The sequence below is a fragment of the Falco punctatus genome (assembly GCF_963210335.1).
Source record: "Falco punctatus genome assembly, chromosome: 11".
Classification (NCBI taxonomy): Eukaryota; Metazoa; Chordata; class Aves; order Falconiformes; family Falconidae; genus Falco; species Falco punctatus.
Window position 1 is genome coordinate 34663682 of NC_137591.1, and position 24927 is coordinate 34688608.

Genomic DNA, 24927 nt, shown 5'->3' on the forward strand with positions numbered 1-24927 from the left:
TACTTTTGTTTGATATGGTCACAAAACTTAATTTCAGTATAAAATTTGTTTTCATAGATACCTTGTGGTGAGAAGTGATTGCTTTTTCAGAGGAGCTCTTGTGGGTCTGCTCTATGATGGTGCATATTTTGCTTGTAATGGCAGTCATGTTTTATTCAAATTAAAATACTGCCTTTTTTTCTGATGCCTCATTAATGGAAGCTCAGCATGGACAAAATAGGAGGTATGCTGCTCTTTGTCATGAGGAAGAGGCTCTATTCTCTCTGTTTTAGACCTGTGCATGGATACTGCTTTCCACATTTCCACACTGAGACAGTGTCTCTAAATGCTGTACGTTGCATTAAATACCGTAACTAACATCTGGACTTTCTTCTACTTTCCTATTTTCATCTCGCATCTTTCATTCTTGTCTCACATCTTGACTACTTCATGCCTTCCTCTCTGATCGTGCAAGTGGTGTCCGTTCCACCCCCTCCCCATTTCATTTTCCTGGCTGGATTGGGTGTGTAGCTGTTCTCTTTATGTGTATTTGATCAGGGGCTCCACATGTTTGCCTCTACCTTCAAGGGCTGATGTGACTTAGAATTCTTCAGTTGTCCTCTCTTTAAGAGTTACTGAATCTCAGGCCATTTTTGGTTCCAAAAGGATTGCCAGTTTTGAGTTCTTATGAAGCTTTCCAACAAGAATGTTTATTTTCTGCTATTAAAATTTTATTTGGCTGAAATATGTACAATATTGATAAATCTTACATTAAAGTGTACAAAATGTATGTTTGTGGAAGTAAATGTGAGCAGAAGCAAGTGGCAGTAAGATGCTCTAGGAGAAAGGACAAGCAGATGGTGACAGAAACCACTCTTTCTGATTTCATAGTTGCTGTTGAGTCCAGATGACATGATGAAGTAATATTCCTGTTTTGATTTCCAGTAGGATATGTAGCAGAGTGAAAACTGTTTAATTTGAAGTTTCTTTCTAGTAATTTCACCAGCAGTAATTTAACCAATTTCTTGTTGTACCCTTTGTGCTTCATCCTCCATGTGTGATTTGCCGCCTTGTAATGAAGGCAATGTTCTCCTTTTTTTTTTTTTTTTTCTCCCATCGAACTCTGTTTCTAAACTATGCTGTTGAAATATTACCTAAATAAAACCAGAATTAAACCCCAAATATTCATTACTTTTGTTAATGTCTAAACTACACTTTGAGTCAAAGAAATAGCAGGCAAGACCAGCCACAGATAAACTATGAACAGAGCAGTGTAAGTCTGAAGAGCTTCAATATCAGTTTCTTAACATGTGTTAAGTGTGAGGTCCAAACTATACTGAAAGGTGGTGCCTGAGGAAGAAGCCGCATGTCTGCTACTGGCACCCTCGGTAACCCTTGCAACAGAATCATCCCCACCAGGTACCCTGGGGTATGGCATGGTGTTCAGAGCAATGAGCGCTCCAGTGGTAACTGGCAAGGGGAAGTAAGCAGCTGCTAGAGACTGGAACAAATGCTCAGAAAACATCCTTAAAGAGCAAAAGAGTAAAGTCTGAAGTCAGCAATTGCAAGGCTGTATGAGTTCACTTGCTGTTTTTTCAAAACTGAAATCATTATGTGAAACTGCATATTTCAACAAATTTCCAGATTCATTAAGTTTCTGCCTTATGTTGTTCCACCTTTCCTTCCCTTTCATTCTAAAATTGGAGACCCCTGTGTTAGAGATTCAGACAATGAATCCTTTTATCTAGCACTTGCATTCATTATTCATTGTGCATTGTCAGTGGATTGCTACATCAGGCCTGAATTAGAGATAATTAATCTTAGGAAAGCACTTCTAATTTCACACTTTATGAAGGACTGTTGTCTCAGCACAGCAGTTCCTGGTGGCAAAATACTCTAATGCTTGTTGTTGCTCTTTGGTATACTCTCTCTTGATGTGCATACAAGTCTTCATTTTGCTTACTTCTGGGTAGTTTTACAGCAGTCATGCTTGTGTTTTGCTTTGGAAATAACTTTTTGATATTTTTATTTTATGCAGAATTTCGAACAGAAGTTGGGTAGTTCCCCTCTTACACAATTGTTCTTTAAATGGTGAGGTTAGAAAGACCTTTATCCTTTTCAAAACTCAAGAAGAAAATTTGGAACAGTGATGGACTTACCAGCAAGAAGAATCAAGTAGATTCCCAGCTCGGCATGTTACTTCAGACGATGTGCTAAATTGGTAGCTGCTAATTGATCAGATAGAGTCTGCACTTAGAACCCAAGGCCTGATGTTTTCCATCTGGTGGTTAATTTGTTTCTAAACCATCTTATTATGCAGGTAGTTTTCTAGGAGCTCTACTTGCACGTGTGAGCATGCATGTAAGAACTTCACTCGGGAAGTTGATCTCATGTATTGCAACCTCTTTGTTTAGTTTACACGTCTGCATAGGGAACAGTTCCTGCTCTGTGGTTTACAATAGCTTAGAAACGATTCTAAAATTACTGGTATCTCTTGGCAGTACTTACAACTGGCATTTCTAGAATGCTGAAAGAATAAAACTATAATCTATGCTCATATGAACGTACCGGAGAAGTGATTCGGTGCAAAGCTACCAGAGATCCCTTAGTTGCATAGCACATAGAGGGGAATATTTTGAAGTGAGTATCAGTGCATGCTTGTCCTTCTGCTTTTCCTTTGTATGCTATTGATTTAAGTAGGAAATGAAAAACTGAGACCTAGAAATGGACTTTTTGTTTCACTTAGCATTTTTGCAAAGTGGAAAAAAAAATATGCTGAGGACTTTTAAAAAGCTGTCTTAAGTCTCTTCAGCTGTATTTGCGAACTAAGGTGTAGTGCTTACCGCACTGATATTTTTTTTTGATTACACTCTTCATGAAAACTGGCACATGATAAAAATATTTACTATAATTTTTTCTATTATTAGGTTTTTCACTGCAAACATAATTCCTTTGTAGAAATGTTGATCTTTTAGTCCTTGAAAATAGAAATTGGGGGAAAATAATTACAATTTTAAATAAGAGTATATTACACTGTGCAATTTGTGCTGACTAGAGAAACACACCTCCAACCTGAATTACCCTGTGATCCTGACCTCATAAATGGAGTCAAGAATTAGAATTTATTGTTAGTCTAATTAATGCCCTAGCAGTCTAATCAAAATGCAGCAGTTTTCAAGTGTTGGTATCACTGTAATTGGCTAACAATATAGTCTAATTACTACTAGTTTCCAATAATTGCTGTATGGAGCATCATCGGTGTCCTGAGCTCTGCTGGGAGGAGGATGCTGGTGGTGGCTTTATGTGAGATTTTGCTGGGTGTTTTCAAGTGGTCGGTTGCTAATGCTTTGTGTTGATCTGAAAGCTTACATATGTTAATGGCTCTGGTTTTGTTACACCTGTATTGTATCTGCTATAATTTCCTTAAGACTGTAGTTGCACAAAGCTGAGTTGAATCTAAAAATGAGCTAGACAGAAGTCATTCAGCTGTAATGACTTCCTTATAGTTAAGTCACTCAGCTGCAAGGCATGTGCTGCTACAGCTAAAGCCAAGCTCAAAAAAGTAAGTGCAGGAGAAGTCCAGACAAAAGGTTGGTATCCTTCAATAGCATGTCTGGGGCAGTCCTGGGCCTGTGCCCTGCTAATAACAAGGCAGTACTGCCTTCACAGTGGGATGAGTCAGTGTGCCACGCTTGGGGTAGAGAGCTGGGAAGGTAAGCTGACCTTTCAGGTTGGCTTGCTGAGTAACAGTAGCTGAAGATGGAATGAGTCTGTTTGCAAAGCTATAAGCTGTTACGGTTGTGATGGAAATACTGATATCACTTCATATTGTTACATTAATGGCCAGGCTGCATTAACCACAAGGAAAGACCAGCTTCTGCTGCACCATCATCTGGTCTGCGACAGCTCCTGCAAAATAAGCCTTCCGAGTGCTGCCAGGTGCCACATCTAATTTTGACATGCACTTGGAAGGATGTTCTTAAGCTCTTAAAATCTTTCACTGCAGCTTGTATTTTTTGGAGTAAGATGTTCTTCAGTGTTGAGTCATCTTCTGGTGATGGAGCGTGGAGGTTCTTTCATTTTGTTTACAGTAGCCCTGTGTGTGAACTGACATGGGCTATTACAGTAGGAGCCTCTGATCTGAGCTGTAGCAGTTTGGCAAAATGGAAAGAGAATCTCTTCAGAAAGAAAATCTCTGCAAACTGCTTGAATCTGGTATGATAGGGCAGAGGTTCTTCAGAGGCCATGGATTGAGTGTTTTTTTTTTTTAATTTTTTTTATTTTATTCTATTGTTTTGGGTTGTGGTTTTTTTTTTTTTCCTAGCCTGATCGTTGGAAGAGGTTAGTGCCTGTGAAACTGAAATTCTGAATTTCTGGGAAAGTTATTTATAGACTTTTAAGGTTAGGGCCAAAGTCTAATGGAGAACCTCAAGAGCAATATACAATAGATCTCCAGATTGTCTGTGTAAGGATTGTGTTTGTAAGGATCATCTTAAGACTCAGGTTTTTTGTCTTCCTTTCTTTTATTCAGGTGATGTTTGAAATACTCTGTTTAGCTGAAGCTGTGACAAATGTGCCACTCTTTTGCTACGCTTCTTACAGCAGTATGGGGAGTCATGTTTATAAAACTCAAGTCTGTCCTTTTGTGAGAACAGCTGCTTGGTTTAGTATACTCCAGGCTGTTTAATAACAAATTAGAATTGCTGGGAAGAGTAGCCGGAATACACAAACAAAAATTTGTCTTTCTTTCCTAGGCCTTGGTCCTAGATCTCTCACAGCTCTGAGCCTAGGGCTCACAAAATCTGCTTGTGCAGTGTGTAGGGAAGTGCTCCCTGTGCAGCCAAGGTAACGTGCCCTTTGGCAGGTTGGAACAGCCATTACCAGGTACAAACCACCCTGCTTTTTCATGCAATGAAATTCCTTTGAATCTTGAAATTGTACTTTGGATAATTTCTCCAAATGGCACCAGGAGACAATTTGTGTACAATTTTCTAAAATTCCTGCTGCAGCTTTGATTAGGTTCTCCAGTGTGTTTGGAGTTCTCTGTCTAATCTCTATGTCATAAGGAGTGTTCTTATCTCACGATTATTTAGAATTTAGCAAAGGTGTGAACTTCAAAACGCATCCCTGTACCTGTCCCTTTTTTTCCCTGCTCCCCTGTACACACTTTCATTGATTGCTTATGGGAGAGGAGGTATAAAATTTTCCATTTGCTGGGCTACGGGGAAAGGCAGTTATGATCTTGTGCCTTCCCAGTACTTCCTCAGTTAATGTGCTCACTTTCATGTTTAGAACTTTCCTAAGTTTCCTAGAAAAAAAATCATTACAGGCTTTCATGACTGTGCCAAACACTAGGACTTCAGTCTATTGTCCAAAGGATTAAAGAGCAGTGTTTTTTCATTCAGAGCTGAGATCTGTAACAGATGCTATTTCTTGTCCTTCTCCAAGTTCCCAGCCTTAATTCATAAAGTACCTTTTCTGTCTTTTTCATCAGTGTTATTTACCTTCTTGTACCTGTAATTTCATATATAGTACTAACTCTTTTCTTCTACTACATCTGAAATTGCTTTATTTCTTAGTGTTAGTGTTCCTTTATTGTGACTTACCCTGCTGTGTTTCTATTAAGTCCCCCCCCCCAATCTCCTTCTTGAACAATTGCTTCCCATCATCCTGGTGTTAATATACAAGTAGTTGTGAATTGGTTTGTTCCCTTTCTTTCTTGGTAACTAGTTCTGTTTTCTTCTTTGTTTCCTCCTCTCCTTTTTCTTCTTACTATCTAGGAGTCAGGCATTTGAGTTCTTGACGTAGACTTTTTTTTGTCAAAAAGTGAATCTTGTATCCACTCCAGGCTGTTTTTTCTTATGCCAGCTCTGAAGACAGAAGGTTGGGTGTCTGAAGGGAAGCAGTGGCTAGTCAAGGGCATGTTTGCTCTATGCATGAAGACTTTGCCTTTCAGTTGGTTAAAGGAATGACAAACTTTGCATAGTGGCATACAAAGTGAAGATGTGGTTTAGCAGGTCATATGTGGACTTACTGATTTGTCTGAACTTCTTTGAGTAAAGACTGCGATTCACATGGACAGTTACACAGTCAGTATAAGAGATGACCTCTCTGCAGACATTCAGTACTCTAAATCCTGTTAATCCTTATTTTTGTTTCTGGGGTTCTTGGCAAGATATGAAATGGAAGTGGTCAGCTGTTGAGCTTTTGATCTTTTCGAGCTGATGGAACCAGGTACCAGTGGCTTTAACAGTACATAGCATCTTTTCCTGGAGACTACCCAGAAAGAAATAATTTACATTGAAAAGGTGTAACTGGGAAAGGTAGTATCATAAATGTTGTGGCAATTGCTAAACCTCATAGTGCATCTCTATTGCTCTTCTGGATAGCTCAAAATGTAATAGGCAGACCACACAGAAATTGATGAGGGTGTTTGTATGTATGGGGTGTGTGGTGTTTGTTTTTTTGTGGGTTTTTTTTGGGGGGGAGGGGGGGGAAGAGGTGGGGGGTGGGGCAGGGGGTGAGATGTGGGGGGTGGTTTGTTTTTTTTTATTCAGAAAGTTATTTCAAATGAGAGAGAAAGGGTTCCTTGAAGTAACATTTTGGTCACTTCTAAGGGAAGTGTTTGGTGGCAGTGTATGGCGATGCACATTTGAGAAAGTGAAGAGAGGAAGGAACCCACCCAAAGGTGTTAAAAAAAGGGAGTGAAAATAGAACGATATTGGGTTAAATATAGATGTGTAAAACATGGACAAGGACTCTAATGGCTGGAAAAATTACTCCAAGCAAAAATTGAAATTAGGGGAGAGTAACGTGGTTAACTGGGGGAGATGCAAATGAGATAGATTGCAGAGTAATATGGAGCAGATGGGAGGTGGGGAAAAAAATGAAAAGCAGAGATGTCTGACTGTAAAAGGCTGTAAAAGTCAAGGTGACAGATGAGGGCTTAGAAAGAAGTGACTCCAGTAAACAAATTACGGAACCCAAATCCCTTCCTTGCTTAGTGGAGACAAGGAAATGGGGGGAAAGAACTGGAGGTGACAATGGAGTTTTGATCCTGAGATAGAGTAAAAGTGTATGCATTATTTAGAATAGAAAATGAAGACTGTAGCAAGAGACTAGGGAAAAAAGGTATTCTCAGTACTAGAAAGAATCAGTTTGTGATAATGGTGTGGCAGGAATGGGAGACGATGCTGAGATTTGGATTAAAACCAGCTTGAAGGAAATGTGATGAATTATTGCTGCGTGTTTGAACAGATATGTGGAGATGGCGACTAAGTAATTGGAAAATTTGTACTTACAATGAACTTGTTTCCTACAAGGGGGCTAAAAGAATAGATATAGCAGCGAATCTGTGCATTAAATCAGAGCATTAAGAATATTAGGAATATGTCTTACTGTAGTGTTACATCTTGCCATGAAGTGCATAACTCGGGTAGCTTTATGCTATGAAATAATGATCACTCAATTTGCTGTATTTTTATCACTTAAAAATGTCTTATCTCTTGTCCATAGATATTTGATTTAATGGATGCCAAAGCCCGTGCTGACTGCATCAAAGAAATAGATCTTCTTAAGGTAAAAGACTTGTTTAAAAGGTGTGCAGCCATCATCAAAGTATATTAAGTTCTTCATAGATATACTGGAGGTGACCACTGTTTTATCTGTAAAGGAGTTTTTTAATCTTTATTGCTTATAAAATTAATGTTGAGAAGTAAATCCTATGGAAGAATAGGTAACTCTTCAAGTAGAAGTTCTGCTAAAAGTACACAGTATTTTAAACTGTGTACTCTGTACAGTAAAATACTGATTTCAGAAATTGACTTTGCTGTTTCAGGTAACAGTTTAGTGTGCTATTGCATAGATACATTGAAGCAAAATTCCTCTAAAATTGCAACTTAAATCATCATGTTCTTGCAATATATTTCTTATAAATGCTGCTGGTAAGCATATACTTTTTGTATCATACTGAAATAGGTTGTAGGGGTTGTTTTGTTTGCCTAAGTAATAATGTTTCATTTGTTAGTCTTAAAAGATCAGACACTTTACACTAAAATGTGCATTATTATTCTGCTTCCTTAGCAACTGAATCATCCCAATGTAATTAAATACTATGCCTCATTCATCGAAGACAATGAACTGAACATAGTGTTGGAATTAGCAGATGCTGGAGATCTCTCTAGAATGATAAAGGTACGAGTTAACTTTTTTAAAAAAATTAAAAGCTTGTAACATTCAACTTCTTTAGCTTTGCATTCTGCATGAAATGCAGTGAAAATGTCAGGAACTGTGAAGTGGAGTGTTTAGACTGATTTTTAAAATGTATGTCCAATATTGATGCTTATGTAAGTATTTTTAACATTGTTGTCCAGAAAGTAAGTGCAGTGGGGACATAAATAGACTGAAATTATGTTAGTGCTGGAGAGAAGAAAAAAAACCGAAGGAAAGCACTGCCACCACCATTTAGAACAATACATTTTGACAGCATTCCTGATTCTTGGCACAGTTGTGTTTTGTGTTCTAATATTCTGTATTATCTCTCTCTATATATCTATCTCTATATTCTATGTTAACTATAATAGTGAAAGTAGAGGAGGGCTGGTGTCAAGGCAGAAGTTGTTTCTTCTAGGTCTTGGTCTTGAGCTTTAACTGCTGACCAATTTAGCAAACAAAATAGTGGTTAAAATGGAAATAACTACATTATTTTATATGTTTAGTTAAATTTTTCTTTATCTTGAGACTAACAAATATTCTGGAAAAATATTTCATATTTGACTGAAATCAGATGCAGTGAAATTAATGATATGTGGTGGTGCATTACGGGTTAATTGCTTGCTTTTGTAATCTTTAAATGCCTGTTCTTCAGCTAATCAGAAAAATTTGTCCGAGACCGTTGGCCAATATAAGCTTTCTATTCTGCTACTTCCCCTCTTTCCCTACCCTTTCTTCCACTGGCTCTTGATTTTAGTATGTTTCTTTGGTGTGCTTTCTTGTGTGCACACCAACGTTATTGTTGTCAACACAACGGAGAAAATAGTGCCAGCCAATTAGCATTTGCTCAGCAATAGCTGGGCACAAAGTGGAGTTCTGCTGTTTTGCTTAGGACCTACATGAATAGAGAATCTTAATTTCTTCATTAATGACTCTCATACTGAATTTTTTTTTTTTTTTTTAGCTTTTGAAGAATATTCCCCTCTAGAGTTACAATTGTAAGGTAGGACAGTCAAAATCTGGTTCTAAACAGGTTGACAGGGTTCTGTTAATAGTTGTATCCAAATCTGATTTTTTTCTTCCATCTTACGAATTACTAGTTCCGTGGGCTTACATTTCATGAAACATAAAGGAAGGTTTGTCTTTTCTTTTGAATGTTCAGTTTTGACACAACAGTTATTAATATGAGTACTTGGTGACAGATTGCCTCATGGCATGTCTGGTCTTATGACCCATTGAAGCTTTTTCTTTTGCCTTTCTTTTTTTTTTTTTTTTCTTATTTTAAAATAATTTTAAATCCAGCATGTGAATAATGGCTTCTTCAGTAAAGTTGGCCTCATTACACCTTGTCCAAGTTGGTGGGTATTTCTTACAGGCACGATCTTCGAGGCACTTTGTGATTGTGCTCTTAACTCAGGGATCACATTTAATGTAGCAAACTTAGATTGCTGTTTGATGTTAATGACAGCCTATCAGGCTATTATTAAATATGTATGAGGTGTCACAATGCACTCCGTCTTCATGCTGCTGGTGGAGGATATGATTTGGTAGACTACTTAGTATGAGTTTAAATGTGGGGTGCATCAGTTATATAGCATCTTCTAAAAGAAGTATTTTAAAAATTGCCTGAAAAATAAATGATATGTAATGGTATGGGAAATTCCTAGCAGGGCAGCTGCCTGTTACACCACTGGGGCAAGTAACTGTGTTATTAAACCAAACAAATCATGCTCTGGTTTCCAGCGTTCTTGCTAGAATGCTCTTCTAAGTTTGCTGGAAAATGTTGCGGCACCCCCAGAAGAGTGTTTGGGTACCAGTCTGCTTGTGTGATTTATAGAAAGGATCAAGCATGTTTTTTGAAACTGTAAATGACCACAGCTTGAATGACACTGAAACCAGTGTTAATGTGAGGGAAAACGACTTAACTCATTTACTGGGGTGTTTGTTAGGACGTTATTGGCACATCAGAGAATACTTACAAAGCTGCTGTGCCTTACATGGCACCTTAATGAATTCTTTAGTTCCTCCCTCAATGAACCCCATCCTTGCTGCCCAGCTTTTACACCATCCCTCTTGTTACCTGTGAATAATACTCTCTTTGTCCCCATTGAGTAGGCAACTGAGGAGAATCACTTTGTGTGTTCATATGGATTCTAATAGAGTTCATAGAATCTGCTGTATGACCAAAAAAAAAAAAAAAAGAGCTCTGCACTGGCATTTACAAATCACATAATGAAGTGAGTGGCATCTCATGTGTTCTCTCTGTCTGTTTATGTATGTACATACAGACATTTAATCCACTTCACCCTAATTATTTTTAATTACCTCTGTCACAGGGAGATGTTTCAGTACATCAGCATACATTCTCAAAAGTAGGAGGAACCAAAATTGAAGCTTTCTTATCTTACAGCTTTTAATGGCCTGGTAGAATTCTGAGATGCCGTGTGTCAGTAATACTGAGAGCCAGACGTTATCGGGAAGGGGGAAATACTTGCATTTGACTCTACAGTTAGTTTTGCCCTAGAATATGTACCTCAGTACTGTGCAGCCCCTGTGTAGGGGTGGTGAAAGAAGGAAAAAATTGCGATTTTTCTGCCTCTGTGCATTAGGCTGCTGGATACTATTACATCAAAGATTTTTACAAGGAAGTTTTTAGTAACTATTGTGCTAGTTCCCAGTTGCTCATAGTCTGCTGTTCTTATCGGTGGTCTGTAGTATGGAAACATGGTGATAGTATATGGCTACCAAGGTTAAGGGTAGTTCATGATGACTCCTGTTGTTACCTTGTAATACCACCTCGCTTTGCAATAGAAAGATATGTTGTAGAGCAGGTTTGAGCCTTGGTCTCTTTTCCTATTCGTCATTGTTCTCCACCACCACAGACAGTGACAGGGCGAAAATTGTTCTGTGGGCATTTTTAGTTTGGGATTTTTTTTTCTTTAAAAAAAAAAAAGCAACAATTGATATATTGGATAAAGAAAATGCCCTAAAAATGAAGAAGAATCTACTAAGTGCATTAGAAACTAGTAATTGCATTAATCAAGAAAATACTATAATTATTTATTATATAAATAAATATAAACTGTATAAATAATAATAATGATTCAGTAAAAAGAACTAGATAGTAAAGTCTGTGCTGAAGATGTTGAAACAAGAGAATTTGAACTATCTTGCAAAATAATTAGCATATTTAAGATTAAAATAAATTTTAGTTTTGATAACAGTTCCTTTAAGTCATGAATAAACTTCTTGGGTCTGTTGCATTTCTGCAGATATTTTTAGTTTTTCTGGCAAATAATCCTAACATACCACAAAAAAAAAAAAGGCGAACTTTAAACTGAATATGTAATACAGATCTTAAGGAAGTTGTCAGTGTTTTGGGAACAAGCATGAAAGCTTTCATCTAAAAAGCTGAAAATACGTTTGCAGCTTTCTCAAGGTAGATGGAAAAAAATTGTATTCTACAAGATGTTACCTAGATGTTGTCCCGCAAGCAGATTAATTCCTGATGTGCAGTGCCAATCCACACACCAGGTTGGGATATTCCTTATTCCTTTGCACAGAGCAGGGAGCTAGGCAGTAAGGCACAAATGCCTAGCTCCCCGTCTGTCAACACTTTCATGCCATTTATAGTTTAGCATACAAAGACGTCAGCCTTCGTTGGTTACAAGTTACCCAGCTCCTTCATTGCTTAGTACTCTTTCCCCATTCGTGAAATAATTCTCTTGCTTCTCATGTTAATTAGTTCACATGCTCAATCTCAACTTCTTTTGGGTCTGGGGGATTTAATGAGTCATTGGTTGCGGTCTCCCCCTGCTGGAATTACCTTTACCTGTCCCCTAGTTTTGCTGAGCTCATTCCTTACGGTGAACTTCCAGTCAGCTCCTTCATCCCATGGAGGTGCATCCTTTCTGAAGTTCCTCTCCTGAACAAAAGGATTTGCTGGTGCTTAACGAAGTGCTCAGCAGGACATGCAGAGTGCTGGTTAAGGGTTAATTCAGGTTCCAACTCATAGCTCCAACTGTGTCAAAGTCAAACTGCCAATAACATGTTCAATTCCATCAGCCACCTGGTATCACAGGCACTTCATCCACCTTTCAGAGAACATTTTTTTCTTGTGTATTTTTTTTAACTTTAAATTGAAACCCCCGCAAACATACTATAATTAGCTAGGTAAAGTAAGACAAATATTTTAAAACTTCGCATCAGTATGAAGTTCATATTGGTATCTTAGGTTTCTGCAGTTAGGAACAATGAATTCTTTGTACTTAAACATGGGGTTTTATAGGACACTCAAAATACAGGGATATCACTTTCCAAGGAACTGATGCATATCTAAATTGCTCGTTCCTGGAGCTCTGTTTAGACTTGTTTGAAATATCATTGATTATCATTCTGATGTTTCACCAGTGGTGGATATTTTGGTCTTCACTGTGTGAAATTGCATCAGGCAATTTCTTCTCTCCACATGGTCTGGGCTGCAGACCCTCTGTCTTCTCCCCATGCCAAAATAGCAGTGAGTGTTTTTTGGAACGTCTTTGCAGTGCTCCAGGGTTCACTGCCTTGCCTGTGCTGCATTATGGGACAGCTTGCTCCTTTTTCAAGGGCTTTAAAAGTGGAAGCGTTTTTAGCTTCAGTCATTGGCAGCTTTGCCAGCCCAGAATGCTGCTCCTGCCTCTGTGAAGCACGTCTGCATTGCAGAACCCGTGTGACTGCAGCCCGGGTGTGTTACAGTGTGAGGAGGCTGCAGGGTGAGATGACAGCCTATAGACTTGCTGTAATAGCAGCAGACGTAGAAGGGACAGAGGGGCACAGGGTAGTTATTACAGTGAGCCTTATCTTAAGTGTTCAGTGGTGGCTGTCATCAGTCTGAAGTGGGGTGGTGATCAAGCGCAGGTCAAACTTCTGCATGAGCTGCTTTTATGGCCTTGGTGCATCTTGCCCCACTGTTGTTGCAGCGTGGCAGCGCTGAGGGGGCACGTACTGCTACAGAAGCCATTTACCTTTTTCTGTCTGGAAACTAGCTGCCTGGATTGCTGGACGGCTAGTAGCCCGTGGTTAACTGTCCTCACTGCAGTGAAGCTAGTTACATTGCTAAGAATGGAAACTTGTCACTTGTTTTTTCAAACTGTTTTCTGGTGGATTGCTGTCCTGGGAATGTGCTAGAAATAGAGATGGTTTTGCAGAAAGTGGCATTATTTGATTAATATTGACAGCACACGTTAGCTATAGTTTAACTTTTGTTTATTTGCAAGAGTGATTTTTTTCTTTTGCTGTGATAATTGAGAGATTTGTTGGGAGCATGAATTTAGGGAAGCACCCATGTAAGGAAGAGGTGCGGTGTCAGTCTAGTAGGTCAGGTGTTTAACCCTTCCCAGGGCATGACCCTAGTTTTTTGGGAAACCCTCAACTATTAACTGACTATACTGTGTGGCTATCTCTTAATAATCCAAAACAATGATTTGCAGTTTTAGCAGTTGTAGGACGTAGTTGGTACTCATGTTTGGAAGGCTGGTGGGACAATGTCTCCGATGTACTTTGAATGGCAGTGTTGCCGAAGCTGTATTCTGCTGTGCGCACACACACAGTAATTCTGTCTGTTTGCTGTTAGGGTTGCCAAAGATTTCGCTGTGTGAGAAAGTGTTTTCAGTTTGTCAAAACATAACAATTTTGTACTAAAATGTTGCATGCCAGCTGCCCGCTTGAGGGTGTATGTTTCCAAAAATGTTACATGATTTAGTAGATGTCTAAGGAAAAAATACATTGCTCTGCTGAGATGTACATTTGTTAGTTTGTTTTTAAATCTATTTATTTGTTTTAAAATCTAGCAACCACTGTACCTGAAATATTGTAGGCATCTGTGCCTTGAAACAGAGACTTAAAACTTGGGAAGGGGGTTTTTGTTACAGTAATGGCTGTGAAAACTCACCTAAACTGAAATTCTTACACAAAAGTTCATATGTGCTTAATAGAGATTGCTGGGTCACAGCAGCCAAAGTGGAGAATTTCTGTACATGTGGAGCTGTGTGAATCTTTTGCGTCTCTTAGAGCTGACAGCTTTGCATACTACCTGAGTGACTATGTTTCAGCCTATAGTATGGGTGACTTGAAGTGGCTTTGCCAGAAATAGCTTTTTCCAGATGCTTTGGAGGGCTGAAGCTTTCCTGTCTCTCAGTGGGTATTTATTCTTTCTAACAGCATGGGGAAGGGAGTAATGTGAGGTGAATGTGAAGAAGACAAAAGACTAGGCAGACAGAAGAGTGGGCTGCCAGAAGCAGCTAAGTGATCCTTAAGTGGGGAGAGAGAGGATCTGACTGGGAATAGGGAAGACAAGTGGACTGGAACTAGTTGGTTAGCAGTTTTTGAGAGAAGGTAGACTGGGAAGTCAGGACACAGGGCAGTAGAGACTGAGGAGCGTAAGAGAATGAATGTAAGAGCAATGGGTTGGGAAACTAGAATGGGAATCCCAATACTGGACACGAGCACAGTGATATTGAGAAGAGCTAGTGTGTTGCCAGAGGTAGGACAGACTGGGCAAAGATCGTAGAGACAGAAGCTGACTGCTGGTAGGGAGAGGGCCTGGGTGGGATAACTTGGACTGGCCGGGACCATGATGCGATTGTTTAAATGGAGAAAATGGAATGAAGGGGCAGGTCCGGGATGGGGCCAGAGAAGAGGCAGGTTGCATAGGTATTACAGATCGAATACAGGGGAACACAAAGAAGAAGCTGTCCTGTAGCGTACTGCCCCATAGAGTGGGACTCAGGGTTCGTGAGTGTTGCTGTTCTGCTGTCGTTGGCAAATACAGATGAAGTCCGCTGGTGGTGCCTACCCATTACCCGCTGAAGGATGGTACTCTTCTGTGCGAGTTACTTGGTCAGATGTAATACTAGCTGTGACTGCAAAAGTGCCAACGCCGGTAGGTTGTGCACAGCAGTATAATACAGCACCTGCATTTCTTGGTTATTTTTATGCTTTTTTGAATCTAGGGAATTGCTTATAACTGAAGGAAGCAACACTGAATCTGAAAAATCAAGCATTCAAAGGCTAGAAAATCCTACAACAGATTATCTTACACTCTGGAAAATTACAAGTTTATGTCTTCAAAAAACCACTTCTATTTAATGTTAAAGGTGCAGCTAGTCTGGGTAGAAATCATGATGGTGTAGTACATGCACCGCCATTTGTTGCATCTTTGCTGCTGCCTTTGCTGCAGCGGTGGTTTTCAAAGCAGGGAATTCAAGAAAGACAAAGGTTTAATGGTTAATACAAATGAATGCTCTTGCAAAGACTATCCTTTCTTACTGTCTCTGGTACTGTTCCTAAGGGATACTGTATAAACTACTTCACTATTTTTTTGTGGGAGTTGTAATCGCTTATTCTGTGTTTCTGATAATTAAGGTAAAACTCAGAGTTTGATTTGCAGAAGTATGGAGCGTTCAGAGCTTCATCTGTTCTGAGTGGAAAACTGCTTTGAAGGTGGACTGTTTCATAAAGCTAAGTATGCTGAAAGGAGGCGCTTAAATTGGTGCCAGAATTAATTAACAGTTTAGATCTTAATTCTGTGCTCCCATTATAATCTTTAAAATGGGGATATTACTACCTTATCACTTCTAAGACCATTTGTAAAGGTAAACGTCACAAAGTTTATTTTATTAATTTGATATTCCAATGATGCATACCAGGAAGTTGTACCCCTCCTTGAAACTTATATTTAATAATAGATTTTGAACAGTGCAAATAAATAAAGCCTAGAGACATTTTCAAGTGGCTCATTAGCTGAATGTCTGGAATGAGAAAAGGGTCTTTTGACATAAAGAAAACGGAACTGAAAACCGTGCACTCACACTCTCAAGGGGGAGAAATTATGGTGGCTTTAATTCTGAGATTTTTCTTATACTTGTGTCCAAATATTTGACGTCATGATTATTAAAAAAGTATTTTTAAAGTAGTCTTTTTGTGCATGTTTCTGTATTTTCTTTTTGTGATACTGATTTATCTTGATCTATAAATGCAAATTTTAAAACATGGATTCTGGTTCTTTTGGTTTTCAGCAGTATCTGTGTCTCTTGTGCGTTTTCCTTTTTTTTTCTTTTTTTTTTTTTTTTCTTCCATGACTGCTAGATTCAATTTAAAAAACACCCCCCCTCAGCCCCCATGCCAAACCTCCTGACTCATAACGATATGTTAAACCAAAGAGTACGTTTTATAATATAGAACAGTTTGGCACCTTGCTGAAGGTACATAATCGGTAAAAGTTAAAAGCTTAAATTTTTTTTTCTTTTTTTTTTTTTTCACATTCTGTATCACCTTTATTCTTGGCGCTTTTGTATACTCACTTTTTTGAAAAGACTTAAAAAAAATAGTGTAGCTGAAGGAACAGGTAATACAATAAGATACTGTAACACAGTGTGTACTAATTACAGATCAAAGCTAAATGATTTCTGTGTGCCTTTTCCTAAAGGAGAAATCTCAGGCTTTGAACCAGTCAGGCTAGTTTTTGTCACTAACTTTTTTTAAAGCTACTAAAAATCTTTTTCTTAAACTTATCTTTTTACACCCTGTAATTAAAAAAATAGTGCATCCTTATTCAGCTTTGTATATATTGTTAACTATGTAGCAGGTAAAAAGAGGGCTGGGTGGGGAAAGGGCCACTCTGTGGATGGGGCTGTGAAGTCCTAAAACAAAAAGCAAAGGCATTTTAAGCCCTGCTGCGGTAGGAGAGGCAGTTCTGGGAAGCTTTTGCTCCCCGTACGTGTGTTCCTGGGGTGTCTGAGAGGTGCTTGACTGTCGCCGTTGCTGCCAAGCACAGGTAAGCAGGGTGAGAGCAGCGGCAGCAGTCTGCTGGGTGTGGGTTACGTGTGTGCCAGCAGAAGGAAAGCTGACTGGTCCTGCAGTTTATAACCAGTCGGGTAATTGGGCTTGGTAATTGCCAGGCAGGCTTGTTAGGTTTTCTGAGAATCTGCCATCATCTGTGTCTGCCATTGGAGCAATAAGAATAAGCGGGCAGATTTTCTGCTAAAATAATTAACTATCAACACTGTTTTGTCTTGTGGATAGCCCCCTTCGCAGACATCCCACCTGAAGCTGTTGTGTGAGCTTACTTGTGTGGCTGTAGCTGGGAGGGGAACAGCGTCAGTCAGCTTTGAAAAGTTACCTTGATGGTGAACTTCATTTAACTATTACATAGGCTGTTCAGATAGGTCTAACTGGGGCAGAAATGCTTGGAGTACTTATTCTCCACCTTTGCCCACTGGCGCTAAAATTGTCGGGCTCCATGAATCTTTAAAGAGCAAGAAGAAGTGAAAGATTTTATTAAACAGTAGTTCTGGGTGCTTTTCTTGTTTGAAATGCCCTGCAAACAATACTTGGAGATTATTTTTAGTTATTCACACAGTTGTGTGTGAAAAATTTGTAGTGCCAGTGTTTGTGCTATATGAGTAACTTGCTGAGAATGAAGAGAGATTTTGAATGTCTGCCTTATTTGTAGCAAAAAGAAAAAAAAAAAAAAAAAAAGAAAAAATTAAGATGGTAGCCTCTGTATTTACTGTCATGCTATTGCTTTTTATTAGGAAGTAGAGTTAATGATTCAAGCATGAGTTTCACCTCTTCATGCTGTACCAGTTTTCCCAAGGGGATTTATTGGAGAGAGATGCATGTAAACAAATACTGTTGAATTTAAACATGTGGCTGTGTATTTTAAGAAGAGCCACTCGGCGGTAAACAGCAGAGACAATGAAAACGATCCGTATTGGTAATTTTATTTTAGTGGCTCTGCAAGTAGATTTGATTTCAGTAGGTGATCTTTTCTGTCTGAGCACTGTGTGTTCTTGTGTTTTTGCTTGAGCAAAAATGTTAGATGGAACAGAGTGACTGTAGGTGGACTACTCAATAAGGAAAAATGAAATGAATCCTTGCAAAGGCAGTTGGATAAAAATACACATATAAAGTGACTTCGTTCAGAGATTTCTAAGGGATCTGAGTTTAATCAGGACTCTAATTAAAGGTCTGATTAACAGATTATTAGCATGAAAGAATAGATACTGAAAATAGAAAACAGGAGGATTTTGACTTGTGTTTTTCTTACAAGGCTTTCTATTTCATCTAAGTAGATGTCTTTAGATTGTGTGTGAAAGAAGATTGTGTTTGAGAAGATGTTTCTATCTCTGTTCTGTGGTGCTGGATTTTTTTTTTAAGACCGTAGTTTAATTCTATTAATTTGGCCTTCTGATGCTAGTGTAGGTACTTCTATTACTACGATTATTTTGTCTATTAATTTTTGTACTGTGTCTTAGTCTTTTGCTGCTATTGATTAAATGAAGTTACTTGCTGTATACTAAGATCATCAGTAGAGGAAGATTGAATTATTTTTTTTTAAATGCATATTTTTTTGTGGATTCTGGAAGGGAAAGAATAAATACGTGGCATCTTCAGTAACTGGAGATGTAAAAAAACTGTAAAGCAAAGCTGGAAAAAGAACCAGGTAAATGTTTTATTTTTTTAACTGTTATTATTAGTCACTTTATTGGCCAAGTACTTGCTACTTTCACTGTGTTCAGTTGGTAGATTGCGATGTTTTGTATGTGTTCTGTTTTCACAACTATGGGAATGCTGCCACTTTTGAAATGTAGGCAAATTTGATCACCTTGTGGTTGGTGGTGGGTGAATGGGTCAAGATGTGGTGAAAAGTTCTATTTTTGTTCTGCAAAGAAAGCAAGGAAAATGGCAGAGAACTTACCACAGTCTAAAGAGCTGGGCAGCTGAATGCATGGGAACTCAGAGCCAGGCAGAACTCCTGGGACACTGCTTTCATACTGGAATTATACAGCCTTTTAAATAGAAAATAAGACTTACGTAAAAACTTTACTTCTATATACATGAGTCTCTGATCTTTACTCCAAAATGTAGAGGTGTTGAGGTCCATCTTCACTGTCCATCTTGATGACCCCGCACACCCTTGCCGGTTCTGGTTTGTTTCTGTTGTATTCACAGAGCAAGAATTCTTGCTTGTACTTTCATAACTTATTACAGCTGCCTGACCTCATCTTTCCTCTCACTGTTCTTTCTGCTAGTCCAGAATAAAAAAGGCTCTCGAAGAAATACAGGCAGAAGTGGCCAAGATCTTCGTTACATGTTACTCAGAAGTTCCTTGCAATAATTCTTTCCGCACCACTTTCCTCTTGATGACGTTCAGGTTTCTTCTCACATGGATCTGGTTGTTGAATCACTGTGTTCTGATAAGTTTATGCAATAAAGTTTGAAAAAAACCCTAACAAAACCTCTTTATATTTTTGTAAGCAAGAAGTGAAGTAATGGAGACAGATGTGATCAAGACGGACATCAAAACATGAAAGAAAGGGAAAGGAATCTATTTAAAGCAAAGAAATGATCATTTTTGGTTTACTTTTCCCCCAATTCGTCCTTTTAGAAGGCAGCTCTAGCCTAGAACATGGACAGTGAAAAATTCAGGTATATGGTCTTGTGGGCTTGTTTGACAGTTTCACAGACTGTTTATTTTTAATAATGACTCTGCAAAATCGTTTAGATGATCAATTCATCATCTTTCGGCAAGAGATGTTCAAAAACATATTGCTTTCTATAGTTCACTTCGCTTCTTAAACACTAGGGTTTGGGGTTTTTTTTAAACAACCTTCCATTTATTCCTATTTTTTTCCTATGCAATGAATTCTAAACCAAGGTAAATCACATCTTAAAATTCTCTGAGACACTAACGTCAGAACTGAATGCTAATTTTTTTCCAAGCATGGTTACTGAGATGTAGGCAGTCATACCTGAAATCTCCAGTTGTATTGAAATCATCTATGCTGTCTGCTCTTTACTTATTGGCAGGAAATTCTTAGTTTTCTTATAAAAGCCAAAGTCCTGTGTATTAATTCTCTGAACTGTGCTTGTTAAGCCTAGATAAGGTTATTTGCTAATTGCTTTTGGAATTTGACCTTTAAAGTATCATCTTTAGAAAATCAGTATAATATAGTTCCATGCTTTTATATTGACTTTAAACTTTTTTCTTGTCTGTCTTATTTTTTTTTTTTTTTTAATGTCTCCAAGAAACTGAATGATGTATGCTGTTTAGGTGCAGGGCAGCTACATTTAAGGATGGGAAACTTGAAGGATATTTAATTTTTCTTTTAGCAATTTATTAGAGAGAACCAAGAAAGTTCTGTTTTCCCATAATGAAACTTCTCAGTCATTCTGTAAAAAGGGACAAAAAGACAAACCTTAAAGCTCTGTAAGGCATTTGAATAGCAAATGTGTGACCACAAAAATTTCCAGTTGCCTTAAACGACTGAATTGCAGTTTTATCTGTACTGACATTGTGAAAACTCTTTAAAGTAGTTTTTTGTGATTTCATTCTTAAAGACAGATGGAAATTTTGTGGGTTATGGCTTTTGAAACAAATAATTCTTGCTGGGAGACAGTCTGCTGCCTGAGCATACCTGATATTCTCTGTTTACCTGACAAAACACTAGTTTGCAACACTGGCCAAATTTTAATGCACATGTACAAGCAGTTCCCTTTTTGTCCAGTTTCAGCTGTGTTGAGACTGATCTTTCACCTCAAACAGGATTATGTTTTTTTAATGTCACACCCTACAAAGTCAGTGGTCTAAGGGACGTCAGAACTGTCCTTTGAGCCTCAGACAGGTAGAAGAAGCAGAATAGTGAGATGTTGAAGATGAGAGTACTTTAGAAAGCTGTATGTCAGGCTGTATTCCTTTGAGGTCAAATTTGGGCAAGTAATAGCATCTTGTATACGATGGGGGATAACTGTATTAACTTAACTTGATCATGTGGACCTTAGGAAGCTTGAGACATTACAGCGCCAGGCAGTGTGAAGTAGTTTCAGTATTAACTGTTTGTGGTGTTACTACTATCCGCTACATTAGTGGTCAAAAATTACTGTCTTGGCATCCTGTCTTTGGCTTTTTGGTTTCCCTGTAGGGAGGGGGCAAAGCCCACAACTATTAAAATGGCATTTTGCATTGTGGACTATTTTAAAATGGGTCTGGCTTTGAATACAGTTAATATGTGCTGTATGAATTTAATTATGCTCTTTGGGATAAAATAGTTCTGACCATGTTTTCCATCGACTTATATTTCTTGTTAGAAGGTAAGGTTCTAAACAGGAGTGGAATTCCTTTTCTTTGTTGACTTTTCTCAGAACTAACACTGCCTGCTAGACCGTTTCCTGGAAACGTACAACTTGTTACAATGACTAGTTTTGCAAAATTGATCTTTTTTGGCAGTGGAAGCTTTTCATCACTGTTTTGCCTATTGGTGGACAACGGCCCAAGAAAACATTGAGAGTATGTCTTTTGAGGAAAGAAGATAGCGTAATTAATTACTACACAAAATAACATTCCATGAGTTTATTTTAAAGATAATTGGATTATTTTTAAACCTATACAAATGAAAATGGTGTGTATTTCTTTGTTTTGTTTAAACATTGTTAGTAAATCTAGCAGCTCTCTTTTGAATCTTCTTTAGATCGGTAAATTCTACAGGGTTAATAATATCATGGATGCTTTCAGGAAGAGAATTTGTTATTATAATGCAAAATAATTAATGCCTTCAACAGAATGAGACTGTCTTAAAAACTGTTATATTGCATGTTTGCACTGTAAGAATTGAAGCCGATTTTGTAATGTACAGTCAGATACAGTGTTATAGATGGCAAATGAATAAAATGCTAAAAATATTTGTAGATACATACTTTGAAAGTACGCTGATACACTGTAAGCATATTGGAATGGAAATCTGTAATTGAAAATCTTCTCATTTCAGACATTATGTGAATGATGTTTCATCACTGCTTGTGTTTAGATTTGAGTTAAAGAAATAATAATTCAGAGTGTTTAAATAAAGTACCTAGTTATAATTATGGTGATTTCAGAATGCATTTTAAATCGAGGAACTATGCTTTTATGTGCATATACTTACATGTATTGTGTATTTGTTTTAAAACGAAAAGGAACCTGGTCTCCATCTTCCTGTTGACATCAAACAATCCTCTGATATGCAAATCCAGCTATGGGGAGAACAGATACACAGGGTTTGTTTGGATTCAGTCCAAGACTGAGAAAAAATTATATTTAAAGAAGTAATTTATATGCTTTGCCTCATTTAAATGAAAATGCATTTTGAAATAATCCCTATAACAAAAACCATTTTGGTGGAATGTTATGATCCTTTGTATGACTGATGCATTTTGCTATAGCTAGTTTAAAACCATCTTTCTCGTACTCCTGCGTGTGTCTGTAACGTGTAGATGCAGCTGTCAACTTCAGTGGCACATTTTAACACAGTATATGAACATATTTTTATTTTTCTGGAGTATTAAATGTTTGTTATATGAACTTTCTTAGGGTGTACATGTTTGTGAAATGTGCGTGTGAACTCATGCTATTAAAAAAATATGAGTACTGTGCCTTCCCTCTAAAATTTTCCTGGTGTTGATGTTGTTAATGTGCTTTCTTCATGTGTTTAACTTGAAAATCTGTCAAAATATGAATTCTTTAAAAAGAGAGACTAAATGAGCAACAATTTTTCAGTCTTACCTTTTGCTGCAAAATTTATAATGATCAAACTTGCACATTTTAGCATTGGCTGAATTCCAGGTTTTCAGTATGTATTCTTGGAGGACTGTGTTATTTCAGTCCCCGACTATAATATAAGAAGGAGATGTGTGTAGCAGAGCATAATTATGTTTCATGCAAGCTTTAACAGGCCACTGAACTGTTACCAGTGATCGGTAATGGTTCTTCATACAGGATGGAAAATGTTTGAACAGGAATTAGATTGCTATGAAATGTTCAGAAATTACAGTTCCTTCGGTCCCCTTTTACGTATTGCAGAAGTTTCTAAGACTAATCTGATTGATTCTTCTTACGTGATCTTTGTGATTGTGTGTCACTACTGTTTTTCTTTCTCCTTCTATTTAGAAATTGAGGGCATGGAAATCGATGTTGGTACAAGGAAGTACTTATTTCGGGAAGTTCTGTGGCACACAAGCTTATATCTGACCTTTATTTGTTCTGTTGCTGCTTACTCTATGCTACGCTATTCTGACCACATTAATCCTGCACTGAGGATTGCTAAATACCATATAAATCCCTTATTTTGGGCTAGCAGTTTTATTTCATTAATGTCATTTGTGGCTCTGTGTGTTGACTATTTAAACACATACATTGATGATAGATGTATTAATGTTTAAGGGGAAAACTTTGTGCGTCAACAACTTTTGTTGTGCCTTTCTTATTAGGTTGTGAGCCTCTTGTATCTGGTTTTTAAATAAACGATTTTCTGTTTTCTCTTTTCAGTCATTTTAAGCAAGTTTTAAATTTTAATATTCAATGTCCATTCTTTCTTGTTTAAGCATTTTAAGAAACAGAAGAGGTTGATTCCTGAAAGAACAGTTTGGAAGTACTTTGTTCAGCTTTGCAGTGCCTTGGAACATATGCATTCTCGTCGTGTTATGCATAGAGGTAATGCAGGATCAAGATTATTTGTCTTTACTAAACCTTTTACTATGTGAGAATTAAGCTGGTTCAATGCAAATGACACCAGATTAATATCATCATGGAATCAATTTTGACAGCTGACACAATGTATGCTTCTAATGTTTTATAAGTAACGGAAAAGTGTGACACAAGTTCGTGGTTGTACATTTGTTGTGGTAGGCATTTGTTTGCAGCAGTGACTTGTGATACCAAGTTTTCAAAATAAGTGATAGTTCTGTAAGTGGTGGAGAACCTGCCACTGCAACCTCTTTGCTTGCTCAATTCATTTTGCTGGCTCTTATTTTCTGTCCTGTTGTTTGCCTATTGTCTCTCCCAAGTATTGTTACCTGCATTCTTGCACAGCTATCCATCCATTCTTTTCACCTCTTGCACCTTTTTTTCTTACAAAACTATTTGCCTCCTGCTATGCCTTCTGGTGATGTATAGGCCCTTCTCCCACTCCCTTATCTACTGGATTATGTGCAGCCATGAGCATTTTCTCTCCTCTGCTCCTCTCCCCTATTTCCAATCTCTGTGTCAAGTACTGTGTCCCAACAGCCCTTGCAGTTCCCAGCTATCTCTGTCAGGTACTGAATCTCTTTTACCAATTTTAAGCTGCAATATTGCAGTCTCCTCCATATGTTGTCTTTAGTTTTACCTTGTAACTGAGTCAAAGAAAACAGATAGTAGTATAGCTGCTTCTCAGATGTAAATTTTTTTTTTGCCTTGGAAATCCCTCTGGCTATGGGTTGCAAGTTGTGTTTGGGCTGTCTCTTTGGGTTCAGGTGAAATTACATGTCTTAAGTTGGTGGCTACCTTCTGCTTTGGTGCAAATAGCTGCCTGAAAGCAGAAGTCCCTCGATCTCTGCTGAGCTTTTGTCATTTGCAGCTGGAGATGTTGCGCCATTCAACAGATCAACTTAGATGCCTCTGCCCCTGCAAATGGCTTTCCCTTGCGAGTCTCCTTCCCCTCCCCTCCCCCCCCCCCCCCCCCCTTCATGCATATGTAGATACTTGCAAGTGCAGATTATAGAGAGGACATAAGATTACAGATTCTTTTGTTTTTCTTCTTTTTCTTCTTCTTCCTTTAATGCTTTTATTGCTAAACGAGTTTATTTCAGTATATTTAAGCTCAAAACCAAAGTGAGTTTAAATTCCTTAAACTGAAATGCTACCTTCAAAGCTTCTGGCAAACCCATGGCAAATATAACAATTCC

General features: G+C 38.0%; 1 protein-coding gene across 9 annotated transcripts in view; it reads left to right on the plus strand.

Moving 5' to 3' along the window:
• Positions 1–24927, plus strand: part of NEK7 (NIMA related kinase 7) — a 75700-nt gene that overhangs the window by 22890 nt on the left and 27883 nt on the right. For all 9 annotated transcript variants that reach the window (XR_013931073.1, XR_013931074.1, XR_013931075.1 and 6 more), the window contains 3 exons: positions 7495–7557; positions 8062–8172; positions 23587–23695. Coding sequence is in view for 5 of the 9 variants with exons in the window: in XM_080406499.1 (XP_080262625.1) it covers positions 7495–7557; positions 8062–8172; positions 23587–23695 (283 nt within the window). In the remaining 4 variants the exon portion in view is untranslated. The remainder of the gene's footprint in view (positions 1–7494; positions 7558–8061; positions 8173–23586; positions 23696–24927) is intronic.